General features: G+C 39.4%; 1 protein-coding gene across 4 annotated transcripts in view; it reads right to left on the minus strand.

The window, feature by feature from the left end:
* The window catches only part of LOC105835641 (acetylcholine receptor subunit alpha-like), a 156,235-nt gene that overhangs the window by 44,109 nt on the left and 92,043 nt on the right, over positions 1-20,083 (minus strand). For 3 of the 4 annotated variants that reach the window (XM_036291899.1, XM_036291902.1, XM_036291901.1), the window contains one exon: positions 18,228-18,408. In XM_036291899.1, the coding sequence (XP_036147792.1) occupies positions 18,228-18,408 (181 nt within the window). Of the gene's footprint in view, positions 1-17,147; positions 17,329-18,227; positions 18,409-20,083 lie in introns of all 4 variants that reach the window. The other variant, XM_036291900.1, reaches the window with a different exon arrangement.

The raw sequence follows: 20,083 nt of genomic DNA on the forward strand, positions 1-20,083 counted from the left end.
TTAGATAATAGTGTCATTTAGGACATAACAGAGAGGGAAAATGTAACCAACTCAAGCTAGCTCGGAGTAATCTTAATGAAACTGGCTTTAAAGATTTCTCTTAAGCGTCTCCGCGAGCTTCCTGTGTAAAAATTTCGTTTCCGTCTCACGCGTCTATCAAGCCCGTGACCTCTCGTTTATGCAATCGAGAACGTTGCTCGTGTATCATCGCGTAAGGGGGAAGTGGCCTTACCGGAAATAGCACCCTGGAGAAGCAGGCGATCGAGATAAATCGGGCTAATGAATTCCACGTCGGAATAGCGTCGCCCGATCGTTGGCAATTATCGAGCGACCCACATTTTACATTGCGGAAAACTCTCGCGGATGCTAAACGCTCGTCATCGGTCTTCCATCGAGGATAGAAGATAACGAATCGATCGAGTAACAGGCGCCATGTTTTTTTCCGATAAAAGCAGCATCATCACGCATCGACTGCATAACGGGATACACTTTCGAATAGTCGAAACTTCGACGGTGACGTTTAAAATCGGTGTGGAATATTCTTGGCTTCGGCGTGATCGCTGAAAGTGTTTGCACGTAACTTTCTTAAAAGTAATCCCGGGGGGGGGGGAGGGTTCTTCGATTTTATTGTCAAATTAAAAATAATTAAGATATTTTGAGCTCTGACGTGCTCGACTAAAAGTATACCTAAATACCGGTGTCTTCGAGTTTGCATTTATCGATTGCGAATGAATACTCCCGAATTTGCAACTGTTAGCCGGAAAGTGACAGGAATATTTCTGGAGTTTCTTTTGTTACCTCTAAACGTGCCCGAAATATTTTCAAATTTTTTGATGATTTTTACGGACTGGGAAACAGCTTGATTTGAATAGTTCTATGCTGTATTTATAAACACGAAATATCCAGCTCTGCGTTTGCATCGCACATGGATTCGGCCTTAAAATCCAGCCTCATATTTTACATGGTATCCCGCAAGTAACTGTCTCTACTTACACATGCTTTTACGCATACAATCCGTGCATAGATCTAAATACATATCTTGCGGGGTTACTTGCGGGTCACCTCGTAAAATACCGGACGAGGACTTCGGGAGTCCAGCCGCTGGCAATGCAAATTGACCGAATGGATTAGCGTTAGTTCCGGATTGGATTAACTCTCGGAGCTGATTGCGCTTGATTGCAAATAATATTATTATTCGTTATCCTCACGGGTAAGTCGGTCGGACAAAGTTACATCGATAGTGAGAGACGTGCTTATCCTGATTGGATCCGCGTTGAATTTTCATGTTGTTCACGTGGCCCCGATAATTGGTAGCGACAATTTCTCAATCAGCACTACGCGGGGACGCTTTACCAATCGTAGATTGATTGAAGAGTTGCGGAACAATTCGACGAGCATGTTTAGCGAAAAACGTTAAAATTTTATAATCCGCGAGTTATTTGATTTAAAGATTTAATTTTGTTATTCCAATAATTTTTCAAATAGCATTCAAGTTTAGACTGGTCAAAGATAAAAAAACTTTAACTATAGAATGTTTATTTAAATTACTCAAGTAAAGCGTTGACAAATTTACAATTCACAAGTTATTTAATTATAAAACCAAATTTTCACGTTAAAGGAAATTAGTAGAAAGAATTTTTTCCCCGGTTTTCTTTTCTAATCAATGTTTGTTGCTTATCACAGCAACAAAATTCTCGAGTTTCTGCGAAAAAGATGACGATGACGCGAGGACGTTACCTGAATAAATCGAAAAAAATGCATGCATATATTCTTATTTATGCATGAAGAGTGCATTTATCTGCATCACTGAGATATCTATATAATTGGAAAAATCTATATTCACCCCAACAGCTGCACCTTTCGATAGCACTGACTTATTTAAAAAGAATAACGATTTATTTCCAGAAAAGCATTCTCATTGCTGTGAAGGATACGCTATAGCGTCTCACGGATGTATTTTATCAATAAAATATATACTGGCGCGAGACGCGATAACGTTACTTGATAACCTGATCGAAAATAATTAAACACTCCAAGAAGCTCATTCAGTGCATTAAAGATGAGAAAAATTCAGATATATCTTGTGTTTGCTAGTTCTTTAAATTAAATTTTATAAAAATTAATTTAAAGACGTGTTCTAAATAAAATAAAAAAAAGTTAGCATATCTCTTTCATAGAATAAAATACACAAATTTCTTCTTTGAAGATGATCATATACAGTAAAGACAATATGAAAAAAGAGCATATGTCAGTTAGAAGATTTTTCCATGCAAATAAAATTCCCATTTTAACAATAATAATCTGGCATAAAAATATTCTTCTTTCACAAAAAGATTGTCAAAATAACAATACAGATATAATTAACACTTACATCAACATTACTAATTTGTACAAAGATAAAAAACATATATAAATTTATTAATAACAAGCCAAACCGTACGTTCGAGAAGTATTCGGTTTGATCTGATAAATTTCTCTTCTCTTAAGAAGATTCCCGTTTGTCACATGAAACCTTTTTCTTTTCATGGCAATTTTCCCCGAGCGACACTTTAACGCCGTCCTCGGGGGAGATAATGTGGCTAGGCGTATCGCCGAACGCGGCACGTAGTCCGTGGGGAATCAAGGGTGGCGGGGGTGGCTTTATCTGCAAGGCACTAAGCCGTGGCGCTTCGACGGATGCACGTTTCTATAGTTCGCCTAATTGTGCTAGGTAGGTCGGCGACCCGAACGCGGGCCCGTGTGCGAATCAGATTAGATCGGTAAGCACCTGCACCCCCGGGGTGAGCGCCGCGCGGTCCCGAGATTACGGGAAATTCGTGTAGAGTGAGCTTGCGACCGAGCTTGCGGTACGGGCGGGTGTCATCTCGGCTGTATTCCTCTCTGGTCTTGTTACGTATGCATAATCTTCGTTAGGCAACCCCAACGGGGTAAATACCCTCAAACGTTTTTCTTTTTTCTGAAACGCGCGCGCGCGCGCGCGCGCGCAACCTAGTCCCATTATTCCGGAGCGTTAATTTAAGCGATCAATGAATCTCTTGCCGGAAAGAAGACGCGTTTCCAACGCGGACAAACATATCTATTAAAAGGACTCGTGCAGACGCACGAAGAATTCTTTTGCAAGAGAACTTTCCGACTAAGTTGCTTTTTAATAAATGTGGAAAGCAACGATATCAGAGATATGTTTCCCTGTTGTTTTCCGAAGGAAAGCGAGAAAGCGACTTAATTCGTTCCGAGAACGAGTTCCCTCGAGTAGAATTCTTTCGAAGGGATGAAACCATTCCGCCAGCGACGCGGGGCGAAACTTTTTTCGTGGACATCAGCGAACTTGCTAACGAGTTAGCTGATTTCCAGTCAGATTTCTTAGCCCGAAAGTTTCTCAACCAAACAAAAGCGCGCGCGGAATTATTCTCGCGTTTCCATAATATTCAATCTGTTGCGCTCGCATTTTAACAACAAGAAAAACAAAATCTTGTTTTCACTCGGCGAGTATGGCTTTCCTCTATCGCGGTTTCCGAGTTCCATTTCCTGGAGATTCAGGTGTAATATTTACAAAACGAGAAACCTCATATTTTTGTAGCTCGTAGATGTTCTCGCGGATATATATGCAATACGGGGAACAGTAAAATTACAACATTATGTAGGACATTCGGAAAATCGCGCGTTTTCTCGGAATTACCTCGGATACTTGATGCTATATTAAGAAAATTAATATCTGTCGCTTTTGCGAACTTATCGAATTATACCAATTAAAAAATTCATCGTTTCAATGAATTATATAATTGTTTGCCAATAAATAAGACAATTTTTTTTTTATTTACTCCTTAATCAGTTTATAATTTCATTCATTTTTAAAAATATTTATTGCAGCGTTATAATACACAAGATTAAAGAAACAACTCTCTCCAGAATTGTATAGAATTCTGCACGTATCTAATTTTCTAAAAGGAAATAAACAACGATTTCCCATTGTCTATCGATTGCGCTCTAATCGCGCGATAAAACGTCCGGCTGTTTTACAGACGACAGCCGTAAACCGTTGAAGCACAAAGTACTTCCGTACGACGCAAAGTTGCTTAGTTAAGCCGACATTAAACAGGCGACCGCTTCACCGCGAAATGCACGCAGGCCGCAATAAAATCTCACTTTAACCGCTTTGGACGACTTGAACGTAAAGTGTGAGAGAGCACGTAAAGGCAACCGGATGGGTCGGAGACGTCCCCGAGACGTCATCGTTATTTAAGGCGCGTGTATATGTGCGCGTGTGCCGGGGTGATACTTTAACCAAAATAAATCTCGCTGTGATCGCTGTGAAGTCGGGGTCTGGAACCGCCTTTATACGAACGTACACCGGAAACACCGGGCGTGCATAAATCATAATGCGAGGCGCAATGCGCGCGGCGCCCGCCGCTTAACCGAGTTCCGAGGCACCGAGTTGCGGACCGCGACCTATTTTCCGCCGGGGGGAAAAAAAGAAAGATGCCACGAGAGTCCAATTCGGGGGAGCGTGAAAAACTCCGGAGGGGCCCCCCCCCCCGGGCCGGCAGCGGCGGCGGTCGCGGCGGATGCGGAAGTAGAGCTGAAAACCCTCGCGATTTTTCACACCCCGTCGAACTCCCGCTCGTCGACAGACCGCTGCGTTTCTAGCGCACGTTAGCATCAAGTGCACGATCATCGAAGTGTTTCCTACTTCCGTTTTAATTGTGCGAGTGTTTCACCTGGTATTTTTACCCCTCCCTCCCCCCCCCCTCTCCTTCCCTCCGCATTAGTAATAAATAAACGCGGGAACGATATAATTGGCTTTCAGAAAATGTATTTCGAAAACTTCTAATTATATAAGTGTTATATAATAGCATGTTATTATATTTTAATAGGTTTCATGTATCATTTATCACTTTTCTGAGGATCGTTCTTATACGATCGGGCACTGAGTTAAATATTCCTACATTGCCAGTTCCATCGAACGCCCCTAATAATTTCATGACATTATTACATCTTCCATCCACTCAAGAGAGTCGTTTAAAAATTGAAGAGACGTATCCCGAGGGGACAAGGCAAACTGAGTTTCCGTAGAGCTGGATGGAAGAACGACTGAATAACATGTTACTTCGGCCGTCCGTATTCGGTAGGAGAAACTATGAAACTACACAGCGACTTTTACGGAATTCTGTCCCTTTGATCGTGACGATCTACCCGTAAAATCGGAGCGCACCTTTGGAGCAGCGGAAAACAGTAGCCTTTTTATCGAGCCAAACGTTTTTCTCTAACGATATATCGCTGAAGCACAAATTGATACGCTCTCTGTAGTATACATATTTATGCGGCACCTTTAAACGCCAAACTTACCTACTTGATTCAGAATTTTAACACCGTTCTCACTCATATTTTCCTAAACCGCGCGCGTGTGTGTGTAAACGTGGCATCTTTTTAACCCGAGCATCCCGCGCGTGTCTTTTAGCGAACGTTTACGAGGGATATCGATATCGCGAACGTTTTTACTCGAGTTATATACTTTTTTTTTGCGAGTGAATCCCAGATATATATTTTTAATTAAAAATAAGAAAAGACAAGGGAGACGAGAGGTGCGACCTAAATCTCGCAGGCTCTAAAAGATTAAGAAAATAACGTTTATTAGTTAGAAGAGGAGTAAGACTAAGTTCTGGTGAGAATAATGAGAATAACGTGCCTCGTGTACACGTAAGGATGAACGATCATCTCGCATGTCCCATGTGCGTTTACCGTCCTGTAATTATCCGCCGACTGCGTCGTAATAGTAATACGAGTAAATTCAGGCAGTAAATTGGAACGTTTGGCGGCAAGCGAAGGAAATTGGCAGCCCCGGTCCTTTCTCTAAATCTCGGCGATAAATCCGAGGCTATTAAACCGTATAAAGCCGTTAACGTCGCGATGCGCCGACGTTAGAACGGCGGCGTAAAGGACGCTTTCTTCGCACCTGCCGTGTCGCCGGAGCGACACGTTTATCGGCCCCTCTCTTGTGTTGCGTTACATTCACACTGGCAGCCCTTCTAGAGACAGAAAGCTTTCCTAGCGCGCAAGCACATTAACGCTTTCCTACGCGCAACAACACATCGAGCTTGCGGTACTTGGCTTTTACTATCGCATAACGCACACTTACATACACCCAACAATAATATAAACATACATATTTATGTTTAGGACAGTGTAAATGGTGTGTGTAATGTTGAGTAAACTGCTTCTCTACGGGATGGTCCGAAACTTTCGCGCGGTGGAAACATCTAAGGAGGTAATATGCGAACGTCACTAAAATGCGATACCTTCTAATAACAGAACGCTAACTAACTTCTCGCCTCTAACGAAGACTGGTCGGTTCATTTAAATGCATCGTTTTAATGCGTCATCGCTCGCGAGCAATATTCCCGGAAAATTTCATTGTGTTTCTGCAGTTTGACCTACACACACGGAGATGTTAGAATAATTCTATCGAACGATTAAAGAATGACGCGCCAAAATTACGCGCGTGGCTTTGAGATGCCTGATGGCAGTTTCGGAACAGCCTGTAACGTATGTGTGTGTGTGTGTATAAAATTCCGTGTACTTTGCGGAATATACACGTGCGAATGTGTGCGTGTACGTGTGAGTGTGTGAACTGCGTGTACGAAACGCCTGGCTGCAACCGCGGCGCGGTGCATCCCCGTTTAATCTTTCCGCGCGCGTCGTTGCAGTCCTCCGTCGGGGGAAAAAAGTATCACAGAACTTGCTGTACAGCAAAAAACTTATTGAAAGGTTACTAGAGATTAAAAGACTCTCCTCTTTTAGTGATCGCTTTACCTCTCTTTCTCGCGTGTGAAGTTAATAAAAAGGCGGAGGAGGGTAAGTGTATATGTATACAAGGTGTTCTTAAATTATGCCGTTATACTTGACTGACGCATCCTTCGACAAGTTTGAAAGTTAATTTCTTTTTAAGAAGCCTGCCTAATTCTTTCGCGATTGCTCAATTTTCGACACTGAGTACCTTGTTAGCTTAGAATTTAGATTATCACAGGCTGGTTAAAGTCGTCACTTCAAATTAGTTGGAAAAAAGTAATTCCAAATTTGTTAAAGAATACAACCGTGAAGCTCGACGGCTTAATTGCAAATCACCTTGTATACGTGCTGGCAATATCTTCACCTAATTATACTGCTCTTCTCAAAGGATAAGAAAGATAGTGGCAACACGACGTAGTCAAACTTATTAGGAAGATAAAATGATATTATGCGCTGCACATACGCACTTATATGCTCGCTTATCTTACACAAAGCCAAGCCACTTCTGATTGCATCGCGAGCGCCGCGGAAAATGCATTTTCGGCATGACACACGTAAAATAGACCCACGTATGCGGGAGTATGTGTGTGTGTGTATACATGTACATGGATGTATGTCCCGTCTGTGTATGTGTAAGTGCATGATAAAAGCGAAATGTACAAAAGGCGCCGACGCCACTATGAAAAGTCGAGCCCCCATGGAAAAGGTATAAAATTGTGCATTATTCGAGAAGGAATAACGACATCAATCGCCACTTTCGATATATAAAGATTAAATCGATATACACATATATAAAATATCAATAATTTGATTTCTTTTCTCTTTCGTCTGTTTACGTCGTCCGTAACACATAGTTGTACAATCGGATTGAAGATGGTTCCGTTTAAGAGAGACGCAAAGAGAGTCCACACAGCCATTTCTTACGACCACTTCTTGCGATCATCTTTTTATAACAGTTCAAGGTAGAAACGATAAATGATAACGCTCGCAGTTATCAGTTTCGATTCCCCGATATAAAAAAGACGCCGGAGGCGAACGATCATATAGCGATATAAAAACTTCCTCCTTTCTTCCCCTCCCTGATCTTCCTCTCCTTAGACTTGGTGCAACTCGAAATAGTCTGATTTACGAGCGTTCAATAATAACGGGAATTGCATCGGACGCGTTATCGATGATCACAATTCGAACTGATGCACTCAACTGGATATTCCAACTTGTTTTTAGATGGATCGTAAACCGACGTTAAGATGGACATGAGATGAGTTTCGTTTTATTTTCGGATCTTTGAATTGATTGAACGAGTTTAATTTGCTCCGTTGTAAACTTTTACTAATAAAAAAATAACCCACGTGTACTCTTAAGAAAATCGGATATGAATATCTTTAATTAATTATAATAATTTACACCCGTTTCCTTAAAACTATTTGCAACGCGATACGCATTTTATATTTTTTGTATTTATTGTTGTTCTAAACTAACATTTCTTTTTTGTGACACAACACACTCTAGCTCTTTTTACGTAAAATCCCAAAGTGTAAATCCCAATTAGGAGACTTCGTAATTCCGAAAATGCGGATATTATGGAACAAAGAGACACGGAAAAGCTTTTTTAAAGGTACTGTATCTATGTAGTGTAATGTGTAAGAAAAAAAAAGTAAATTCTACAATTGTGAGCTTTTGTAATCTACTGTAATCACGAGAAATTGTCACACTGCTTTGACTAATACAACGGTGTTAACGAGTCATTATTTTAATCATATAAAATAAAAGTCTCTTTAAATTACACGTTACAAAGTTTCGTAATTAGTATAACGATATTAAACTTTTTTTTTCTTTTCTCTTATTATTAAGTCAATTTATAAATTGTGCAAATCAATAGATTGCAGTTTATTGTTTAATTAATGACATGTATTAATAGTTCGTAATTTAATGGTTACAACTTGATGCTATTTTCTCTTCTGTGTCAAAAATCAATCACGGAAATGCATCTGTATGATTGACGAACATAAAATCTTACGAAATAATCTGGTATATATATAATATAACAAATAACTTCTAGAACAAACGATTTAACGCCACGATCAAATCGAATTAAAACGGTCTTACGTAAAAATCCAATCAAAATCGATCCGTACTGAGAAAAGAAATGTTGTCCATTTGACAAAATTTTTCTACTCAATTTCATTGAATTTCTTCAGATCAAGTATTTATGCATTTAGTTTGAATACATAAAATACTTAAAGTTGAAGTATTTATATATTTGACTGAAATAAATACTTGAATTGAAGTCTAACGAAGTTGAAAAATATAATCAAATTAACTTTGTTTCTCAGCCCAGAATCCCTATTCTATACACGAACGGCGTGAGTGTGGGGGACGTGTGCGCGTGGCACACAGCTTGGCTGCACATCGTAATGCGATGACAGGATTTCACGCTGGGCGTGCGACCGACGTATCGCGATCCTGATGGCGTATAAGGTCGATGGTAGTCGACGGCGCGCTCGGTCCCGTCCCATCGTCTCGCATCGGTCAGTGGCGTGTCGGTTGTTCTGGCAAATATCGGACTGCGCTCTAACCCGGTCACGTTGACATGAACCACTCAACAAGTCAACGACTCGCCGCTGCTAAGTTAAAGCCGCGAAAGCACTATACTTTCCCCTAAGGGCCTTTTAAAGGGGATGCGCCCTTTCCGCTCTCGCGCGCAAACCAGAATTCCCGTTTTCCGATGAATATCTTGCGGCCCTCCACCCACGATCGTTCGGGACGACTTTTGACGGCGGTGCAAGTTAGCGCGGTCAATCGCCACTGCTGTTTCATTTCGAGTTCGAGTAAAGGTTATGAAAGTGCTCGTAAAATGTGTCAAACGTAAAATAGCCCGGGCGGTACGCTGCCGTTTTCCCGATCTTTATACGGCTTAATAAAAAATATAGTGCGTATAAATAACACATGAAATGTAAATTGCAGTTTACGGCATTGATCGGAGAGTTGCAAATTTTCAATAGTTTGTGTAGTTTGGAAATGTTTTAAAGTGTTATCGGCAAATTTAAAAATTAATGTGCTTAAATACTCTTCGTCAACTTGACAGCCGTTTACGCGGATAAAAAAAATTACGTTAACATTTCATTAATAAATAGGAGAATATATATCGATAAAACGCAGCTAATTAATATATTTTGTATTTTGATTTTTTTAATAGGCAAGTAAAATTACGTACATATATACGTCGATCTAGTAATGTACGAAAAAAGATTTTATTTTTATCAGTAATTAAACCTGAACATTGAAGTTAAAAACCTACACAATCAATGTGCGAAGTGCATATCTGCAGACAAAAAGGAAACAAAGGGAGCACAATAAATATGCATAGATATATCTATGAATATGCATAAGCAACATTTTTTGTTATATATATGCATTGCAGGGAAAAAACTGTTTTCTTGCAAACAGATTGCATTCCGTGCTAGAAAGTTACACCTAATTGACTCATTAAAATAATTTTCTGCATTTCTCGATAAACGCTGTAAGCTGCGACCGTGTAAAAGGGTTGCTTATTTAACGAGATGTGTTCAGTGGAAACGGCTGTCAGCGCAGCTTTAAGACAATCAGTTGCGAATTTATTAACGAAATATGTGAAGGATACGCGTTACAATCGAGACATTCTTTTTTATTTTATTCCATCATATATCGAGCTTCGAGATATAACCGGATTCGAGGCGAGTGTCGCGTATTGGAAAAGGAATTATTGTGAAAGGTCTTAATTAGTGACGCGAACGAAGCGTATAACTCCGCTTCACTTATCAATTTGATACCGACATTGGTCAGCCCAACGTTGTGCGCCGTTATCGCGCGTTACATCCGCCAGAAATATAATTTTTTGATGCTCGACAAAAGCACGTTACCACAGACCGCCGATTGCGAGATTGCGACGGACGCGTTAAATAAGATTAACGAATCAGACGGTTTTCAGATCCTATTGGATATCATTTAATTATTTTATATTCTTCATTCCGCTCCTCTCTGTAGTGTATAGGACCAATTAAAAAAAAAAAAAGTTATATTCTTCTTCCAAACGCGATAATTATAGTTCCGTAATCACGTAAATTTTTTTAGAAATGTAACTTATATGTAAGTCGGAGAAGTCTTATTAAAAATTTCCCCGCACTTTCTATATTCGAGTTCGATACTTGAGATTTATTGCGAATTCGCCTGGCTGCGTTAGCGCACACCGGTGCACACTGAAAATCGCACACGGATTTAGCAAAATCTTGACCGGTGAAACTTCGAGCATAAATCCTGCGAACAATATGGTAACTCATGCCGAACGGTTCGATGGTCAAGATGGTAATAATACGTACGCCTTTGCGAGTTATTACCATACGCTTTTACATCAATTTGCGATCTGACTTTTCACGTGCCTAACACCGATACCGATTTTAGCGATTCGAGTTTACCGGATCGCGATCGCGTTATGGAAATAGCGAAGTAATCTCGCACGCCTTAAGCGTAAAATTCATTTTACCGGAATAATTTCAATATCTTCAACATACGCTTCTCTCCTTTCCACCGATATAATTCAGTTATAGCGCGGCTATAATAAAATTGCCTCCGTTGTCTCGTACAGAGTCATATCGATTTTTGACGATCTACTACTTGGAGAAGGAGAGCGAGCGAGCGAACGGTTCGCGGAACGGAGAGTTCGCAGGAATTCAGGAAATTGAATTATTATCGTCTGTTCGTTCCGAAACCCGCGTGTGTCCGTCTCGGATGACTGACCCGGCAATAACCTTGCGCAGGAGTTGCGGCGGCGTTTCCACGGACAATCGACGTCCCAGTAGAGCGGATAAATATTGGAGCCGCCGGAAATTGTTCGGCCGGTACGGTATTCGGTTGGTCGGGCGAAACGCGCGGTTCATCCGGACAAATTTTGTTTTATTTTATTTTTTTATTTTTTTATGAACACGCGAAATATGTCTAGACGGATTAACCGAGATAATCTAGTCGCGACTATTATCGGTGGCATATGCACAGAATGACAAAATGTAAATAAACTACTCCACCTAAAAAATAAACTGCTCTTTTTATTAATAAGAGATTAACTCATCATTTATACAGATTTTATTCTTGGTTTGGAATAATGTCATGCTTCACATAGTCATTAATGAAAGTCCGCCCTCTTCTTTTAACGTATCTCTCCATTTATTACATATAAGTGAGTGAAAGAAGAAATTTGCTCCACATAATTTTCCAAAATTGCCCTCTTGTTTTTTTAAATTTAAACGTTTTTTTTTTTGTCCAATATTGATATACTTTAATATTATCGTGTCAATTGTGAACAGTTAAGAATGCAAAATAATTTTCTCCTTCAATATCTTTTAAAAGGCATTCTAGCATTGTGGAATCTTATTCCAAACGAGGATAAAATCTGTAGTATGGGCAAATAATGAGCCAACGTCTTATTAATAAATAAAAATAGTATATTTTCTAGGGGGTTCACATTATCTTGTCTATCCTCCGTGCATACGAGACGCCTAACGTGTCTTATCTATCTGTGAATTTTTTGAATAAAATAAAGATACATCACACATAACACGCGACATTTTCACGCACCTCACACCTTCATAATGAACTAGAATTTCCGTTCGCGAATACGTCTCGTAAATTCTAATCATTATCGAGTGTGCCGATATCGCGGCGCCGTGCATTATTAATGGCGTCATTATAGGACGAACAGCCAAATTATTCGCTGATAGGTCACGCGGACGAGGGAGCGCACTGACCCCGTGCAATCGTTTTATTTATGCAGCGTGCAAATTGTTCGATGCTGCACGTCGTCACATAATTATGCGAGTTTCCCCGGTTTATTGAACAAAAACGTCAGTGAAGAACAGCATTTCGAACGCGATGTTATTCGGAACACGCGTTCGGCTTTTTTTTTTATATATAAAACCTGAAGAGTTACGACGAGAACGCGTAACAGTTGCGATGTCAATTCGCGTGGGTCACAACGCCGCACGCCGAGCGGGCAAATCGATCTATCAAAGCGCCCGATCGCCAGCCGCCACCCGATCTCCTTTTCGCGATTCGAGCTCTTTTATTTTACGTGCCATCTCTGATGACATCAGAAAAAGAGACGGAACCGGCATAGATATGCGCCGGGAATGAGCGCACAGAAGCCGCGTACGTGCACCGGAATATTGATCCACCCTTTATCGTAGCAATAAAGCACGCTGGCAGGAGGAACACGGAGAAACGGACGATACGCGAAAAGTCGTATTATCTCGCGATGCACGACTGGAATCGTCGGACTGACGCGAGTGAAGTGCTGCGCACCCGGGTCGTAAGCTTTTTTTTTTACAAATTTCTTTTCCTTATGTAACCTTTTCGATTGATTTTCCGTGAATAAGAGAGTATGAATAGAGTTACGAATAATTTTTGAATTACAATTAATCGAACGTCGAAAAGTATTTGATAATCTTAGGAAAGTTTCTAATTATACGGATTACAAATTGAAATTGATTAAGCTCTTCGTTATCGAAGATCCGTATCTATTACGGTTTTATCGGTCCGTGAGATACAATACGACGATCTTGCGGAATATAGCGCTACAGTTAGCACGAGCCTCGTATAATCCGATTGGCGGGGCTAACGAGCGATGCGTCGCTGCAAAAAGCGCGGAAATTCCACGACGGAAAGTTTTAACGATGTAGCCGTGGTGAGTGAAACCTTATGACTGAGTCGTGGATCAAAGAGTTATATGCACGTACGTAAATAACGTGTACGTCGACTACATTACGAGTATATAAATCGTAAGGATCATTTAACGCGACGTCATTACAATAATTGCGCAATCATTTGAAAGTCTTGCCCCGAAATTTATAATAAAATTAGAAATCTTATTTATATATATAGATTGACCATTTTACTCTTTATAGCACAAAAACAGACATTTATAGAGCAGTTTAAAATATCCTTTTATTTGGACATTAAAAAGTACGGATTGAATATTGAAGTATTTACTTACTTTTCTTTTTTTTTTACAACAGTTATCATTAACAAAGAATTTCTAATAATTGTCTTAAAAATTCTTAATATCATATATACTAAAAAGAAATTTATACTCTTTTAAAAAATATTATAAAATTGTATAAAATATAAGTCAAAATATTAATAAAATCAAATTTTTATTTAAATATCTTTGAGTAAAATATTAAATTATTAAAATTCAGAATGTAACTTGATATAGCTTGTCATAAATATACGATAAAATTGTAGATATATAAACTTATAAAATATTTAAAATAATTAATATTTACTTGATTTTCACAAGCATATATTTTTCTGTGTCTATGCAAAAGTTTATTTTAAGTTATTACTTGTTTTAAATAAATGAGTGTGTTTTAAGATTATTGTCAAGAGAATATCCTTTGCAAAGATAATCATTATTTAAAAGAAGAAAATAAAAAATTGAGTAACCGCTAACACGAGAATGACATATTTTTCTGAGTGTATATTAATTGAAATTGCTATTTAAAACGAGACATAATAAGAACCTCTTTAGGTATCAACACTAAGCTTCACTGATATTATGCGAGAGCTCGCGTATAATGTCCCGGAGTCTTTTGAAAAAGCTGTAAAAGCATCGTGCTGTAAAAGCGCTCAGCTTTAGTCAGTTAGAAAGCACCGAATTTATTCTGCTGCTAAGCGACTTTTAATATTGCTTAGTAGAATGCAGTAAATTGCTCTCAAGAAAGAGAGAGACACTTCACGCCCGGCCGTATTCCTCTCGCGGGTGACATAAGTGTTTTAATCGCGAAGGAGAAATTCGAAAAGCACTGCGGCGCGCGGCTGGCGACTCTTTTCCCGCGTATCGATCGCGTCTCGATCGTCCTACTTTTCCCGCGGGCTCGGTCTAAACGAATAAATTGCGTTGTCGACGCGCATTTAATTGCGCGCTCAGCCCGGATCAGCGTTTGGTCAAATTCGAAATCGAGTCCATGTGATGCAATTCATAAAATAACAGATCGCTTGTTTGGACGCCCGTTTAATGGAATATAAGAGCTAATCTCAAAGCTATCTGTTAAATAGCAGATATCGGAGGAATCCATTAACTTAATCTCTTTCCTTTCAGGATATATTGCGAACTTCTTTTCTTAGTATACACTCCGATTACGATCCTTCGCAAAAATGTACTTTTAATTTGTCTTGTGTCGTAGAAGTTCTGTATTGAAGGAGTTCTACAATGTAGCAGTTATTATTAGACTAAAGTTTTATGAAACAGTAGATACTCTAATCCTAAAATAAGTTGTACGACTCTTGAATAAATAGAAAACGATCAAAGTCCCGGAATAGCAAATTTATCCGAGTAAATGTATGACAATGTATAATTTAAGAAAATTTACCTGAAAGACGGATTAAGACTGCAAATGCATGTACTACTATTTCTGATAATTCATTGTTTCCTATTTATACAAGAAACTGTAATTTCTTTTCTGTCTTGCCTTCCGTATAATAAATTATGTAATAAAAAATTTAACACTGACGATAAATAGACGGACTTTGATAGAGTGGCAATTTTTGCAATTGCCGCATACATAGAAGAAACAAAGTGTCCCCGTATTGGAACAACCGGGTGCGTGTGGCTAACGTGTCTCTCGTTTCATGTGTCACGATGTGCCGATTTTTGTCGCGATATTTTATACCTTTCCCACGTGTGTCGAGTAGTGACGCCCTGTGTTTTGTAAAGAGAGAACAAGCTAGAGAAACAAACAACTAGAATCCACAACCGGCGTATCGACAACAGTTTCGTAATCGTGGCTTTAGCGTTCTCCAAATTCGGCTGCTGCATATCGTAAATGGCAAAAAAAAGGCGCGACTGACCGGAAGCGGATATTCGCTCCCTTCGGCGTGTGTATCGTGATCGAAACATTCTTTCGACCTTTAATCGGTTTTTTTTCCTTGTCGAAGCGAGGATCGGAGAGATTATATCTTTTTCATATATGAGTCTGTTGCAATAAATACGAGTCTTTATCCACATGGCAAGTCCAATACGTTATTCGTAAACAGATATAAATTATGGTATTATTTAATGTATTATTGTGTGCTTATATAAAATGAAATATGTAATAAATGTAATAGTTATATAATTACATTTTATGTGAAAAAGATTTTTAAGATATCAAATGACAAATCTGTATCAAAACGAGAAACAGCCATGAATTGAATGTACTAATTCAATTAAAAATTTTAAATCAGCAAACCAATGAATTATTCTTATGTTCTTTTTGCCAAATAGCTTTTGGCAGCAAAAAAATTTACTTTTCTTCACAAATAAAACTTAGAGTCAATTTATAATGATCGCACGTGAATTTACATTATTTTATAAAATGACGACACTGTGACATGTAAGATATTGCAATGTCGGGGAGACGACGATTACCAAAGTCTTTCCTTATCTCGACTTACTAATCGTCTTTCTAATCATGGAATTAATTCGTAGCGCAACAGGATATACCGCCTAACAAACGGTCGACAGTACGATTCTATCCGACATGTAACGTAAATCTCTCGAATCGTCCGTACGCGCACTCCATTACAGTCTGACACAGCTGGACATCGGATAAGCTCGTCGATCCTCGCCTAGACAGCAAACACGAGCCGCAACTGACGGATGCGTTTAGGTGACTCGCGGAGCCCGCCGATTTCTCGAATACACACCGTAGAACGATATGAAAATGAGCCGACCGCGCGTCGTACCACGATCGAATGGCGGTCAATAAAACAACACTGCAGTCCACACCACGTAACAATATCCAAATATATATGCGCACACATATATAGGGTGTCCCAGGTGCCCCATATTCTTGTTTTATCTACGAATGTCTCGACCAATTTGGAGCAGATTCCCTCGACAAAAATTTCTAAGTATTGCGAGTAGCTATAACTCGTTCTTTGTCCGAGTTAATTAATTTTTCATTTTAGGAACAATTTGCAGGGACATTCGTTTTTAAATTCTTTCTTAAACTCCAGTATCAACTCCATATTGGTGAAGAAATACATAACAAGGCGGGGAATGCAGATTATCCGGCGCACCCTGTACATGCGTAGACGGATGAATATAAATATATATATGTGTATATATATATGTATATATACGTATAAAAGATATCACGTGACGATTCAAGATTAGCGCATCGCAGGAACGATTACGGGTGTCAAGGAGGCATTCTTTGACAAAGAGAAACACAAAATGGAAAACGAGCTAAAAGGATAACGTTAGAGTAGACCGATGATGAGCAAGTATTCTCGAGACTAAATGCTTGGAGACTGCGGTTCTCGTGCTCGTTGAGTTGGAGTAATTGCGGCACCTTAAAGCCGTCATAGGTCCAGGAGCCTAACTTCAAAACACAGGTCTGTACGTCGTATGGAAAGAACTCAACGTCGATGGAGCAGGAGGATTTATATACGGCCGGTGGTTGCCACACGACCAATCCCGAATAGTAGACCGTTGCCTTGGTCATCAGCGTCACCTCGTAGTTCCCGTCGGCGCTGGAATCACCGAAGAAACGAGCCGAGCGTGATCACGATTGGCTCAGAGAGAGGGTCTCCGGATGCTGCCATCCTTTCCTAATCCCCTCTTTCCTCTTTCCATCGCTTCCTCTCTCTCTCTCTCTTTCTCTCTCTTTTTCTTTTTTTCTCTCTCTCTTTCTCTCTCTCTCTCTCCCTATTTCGCTATCCCTCTGACTCTTTCGATACCCGGATTTCGCGTGTGTCGACAAAGTGAATCTTGCTCGCGTTAGTACGTTTGTCGCGATACCTTCACTGCTTTGCGGTAACGTTTCTTCCCGACTGTCCAGAAGAGGCTTTGAAAATCGATACGTCGACTGATCGACTCGCGAGATCGATAGCTTCTAAAACATCGTTTCAAGTTTACTCGAGAGAGACACTGGCAACGACAACTGATTTTGCTTTTGGCGAGAAAGCAACCGCGCGATCAAACCCGCCGTTTTTCTACAAAGCAGATATTTAGCGAAAAAAAAAAGTCTTATTAAATCGTTCTGAAAAAAATATTGAATATCATTTTTTCGTACGTGATTTACGACAATTTAATTGCCTGCACAATAAACGCGTACGTGTCATCTCGGGCTACATGGCAGCATCCGTCTTCCAGGGTAGATTTTTCAAAACTCGTGTTCTCCCTCTCGATCGTCGGAGACCCACGCGACGAGCCAATCGTCTGTGATCTAGTCTATCCTTAGGATCTACTTGATCGCCGTCCCGGAGACGCATCCCGTACGGATGCCGTGTCGGATCCGCGTCTCGGACATTCGGCGGGCTAATTAATTGGGGGGGGGGGGGGGTCAGTTAATTCGTTCGGGGGCTCGAGGGGGTTGGTCGGGGTGGGCGGGAGGGAAGGGCACAACTTAACGGCTACCATGCGAATTTACCTTGAAGCCGTCATAGGTCCACGAACCGAACTTGAGGACGCAGGTCTGCTCGTCGAATGGGAAGTACTCCACGTCGATCTCGCAGGATGACTTATATATGGCCGGCGGCTTCCACTCGACCAATCCTTGATGGTAGATCGTGGCCTTCGTGGCCAAGGTCACCTCGAAGTTGCCGTCCGCGCTGCGAGCGAGCACATTAGTGGTTCTGGGCGCTGCGGCGGTCGAGCTTACTTTGTACTTCCGATTCGATACCAAGCCGTCTTTTTTTGTTTTTTTTTCTTTTTTTTTTTAAATTTATATTTCTGTGTATGTATGTGTATACGTATGCGTTTTTAATGCGATTAACGGTATCCTTTCTAAATAGGCAGACAGAGATCTTACTTGCACGCATAGATAAATCAGTTAGTTTTCCTAAAGGAGTTTAATCGATAATCGAGAATAAATTAGAGATGAAAATGATCTTTTTGCGAATTTTGGCGCAACTTTAACTCGGCATTATCTGATTCGAAGCGTTCGCAAAATAGGATTATCGTACAGGCTCTTATTTCGATCCACTAAGCCTGAAAGCTGGGGTACGTCGATAATCTGGCTTTGCGACTATAACTAATAGAGATCAAATAATTTGTTTCTCTTTTAGTTATTATCCTATCCTCATATATATGTATATATATATATATATATATATATATATATATAAAATATAGATATAATTCAGATAAGAAAGTTTACTTCAGCGTTAATAAATATTTGGGCATATTAATGTCTCAACTTATATATTTTGTATTAATTGAATACATATATGTATATTTATTGATTAATGGCAAAATGGATTATTTCCTCTACCATTTACAATTAAAATTTTGCAAAGAAACAGTATCCTGATAATTGCACCCCCCAAAATTGTCTCCATTATTATCGGATTATCTTACATTAATCATGTCACCAATCACTACTATACTATACATATTTGTGAAGTTGAATAGCTAATCAAAGTTTCTAAATTGAAGAATTAGCAAAGGCTAGCCCGACATAGTAGAAATATATCCGTGATCAATAGTAATCCGTTTATTGTCGAGGGTTATATCGGCCACGTGGGATTGTAAAATAAACTAAGCGCGATGGTCCAGGAGTTTCTCGGAGTCGAGAAGAGAGGAGGTACTAAGTCATCGTGGATGACTGCAGTGCAACGGGATTACTTTGTTATCGACTTCCTTTTGTCCCCACAAACATTGAACTCGAAAGTTATGATTAAATCAGAAAGTGTACATCACTAATTCAAGTTTCTAAGCCGGCAAGGAGGAAGAAGATTGTCACGAACTACGGCTAAAATGTATTTTACACTGGCTTTAATTGAGAAGATGTTAACCTTATTGAAATGCAAAAAATTATTTTTTTTTCAATTCAGTTTAATGTTAAATAAATAGATATTAATAATTTATTATACATGTATATTTAACATAGATGTGTTGGAGATGAAATTTTTCGCAATGCAGTTATTAATTTTTTACAGTCACAATTGAATTAAATTAAAAAGAAACATTTAAAAAATGTTTTGTGACATAATATTAATATTCTGACATAAATGTATAATAAAAGATGTCACATCATGAAAAAAAATAGAAAAAAAATATTAGATTTTTTGTTCTTCTGACAATTTTACAATTACTTGTTACTGTATAATAAATTTCTGTTTAAAAAAAAATAAAAGTTTTATTTAAATCTCAATCAAATTTTATCGAACCTCACTGTTTTTTTATGCGTGACGGTAAATCAACCGTTTCACACTGCTCAACTTTCCAGTGGTATGATTTCGCGTAAAGACAGCTTTGATTGCATTGACCGTCGCCGTATTGGCA

This window comes from Monomorium pharaonis, chromosome 9 (genome assembly GCF_013373865.1).
Source record: "Monomorium pharaonis isolate MP-MQ-018 chromosome 9, ASM1337386v2, whole genome shotgun sequence".
Taxonomy (NCBI): Eukaryota; Metazoa; Arthropoda; class Insecta; order Hymenoptera; family Formicidae; genus Monomorium; species Monomorium pharaonis.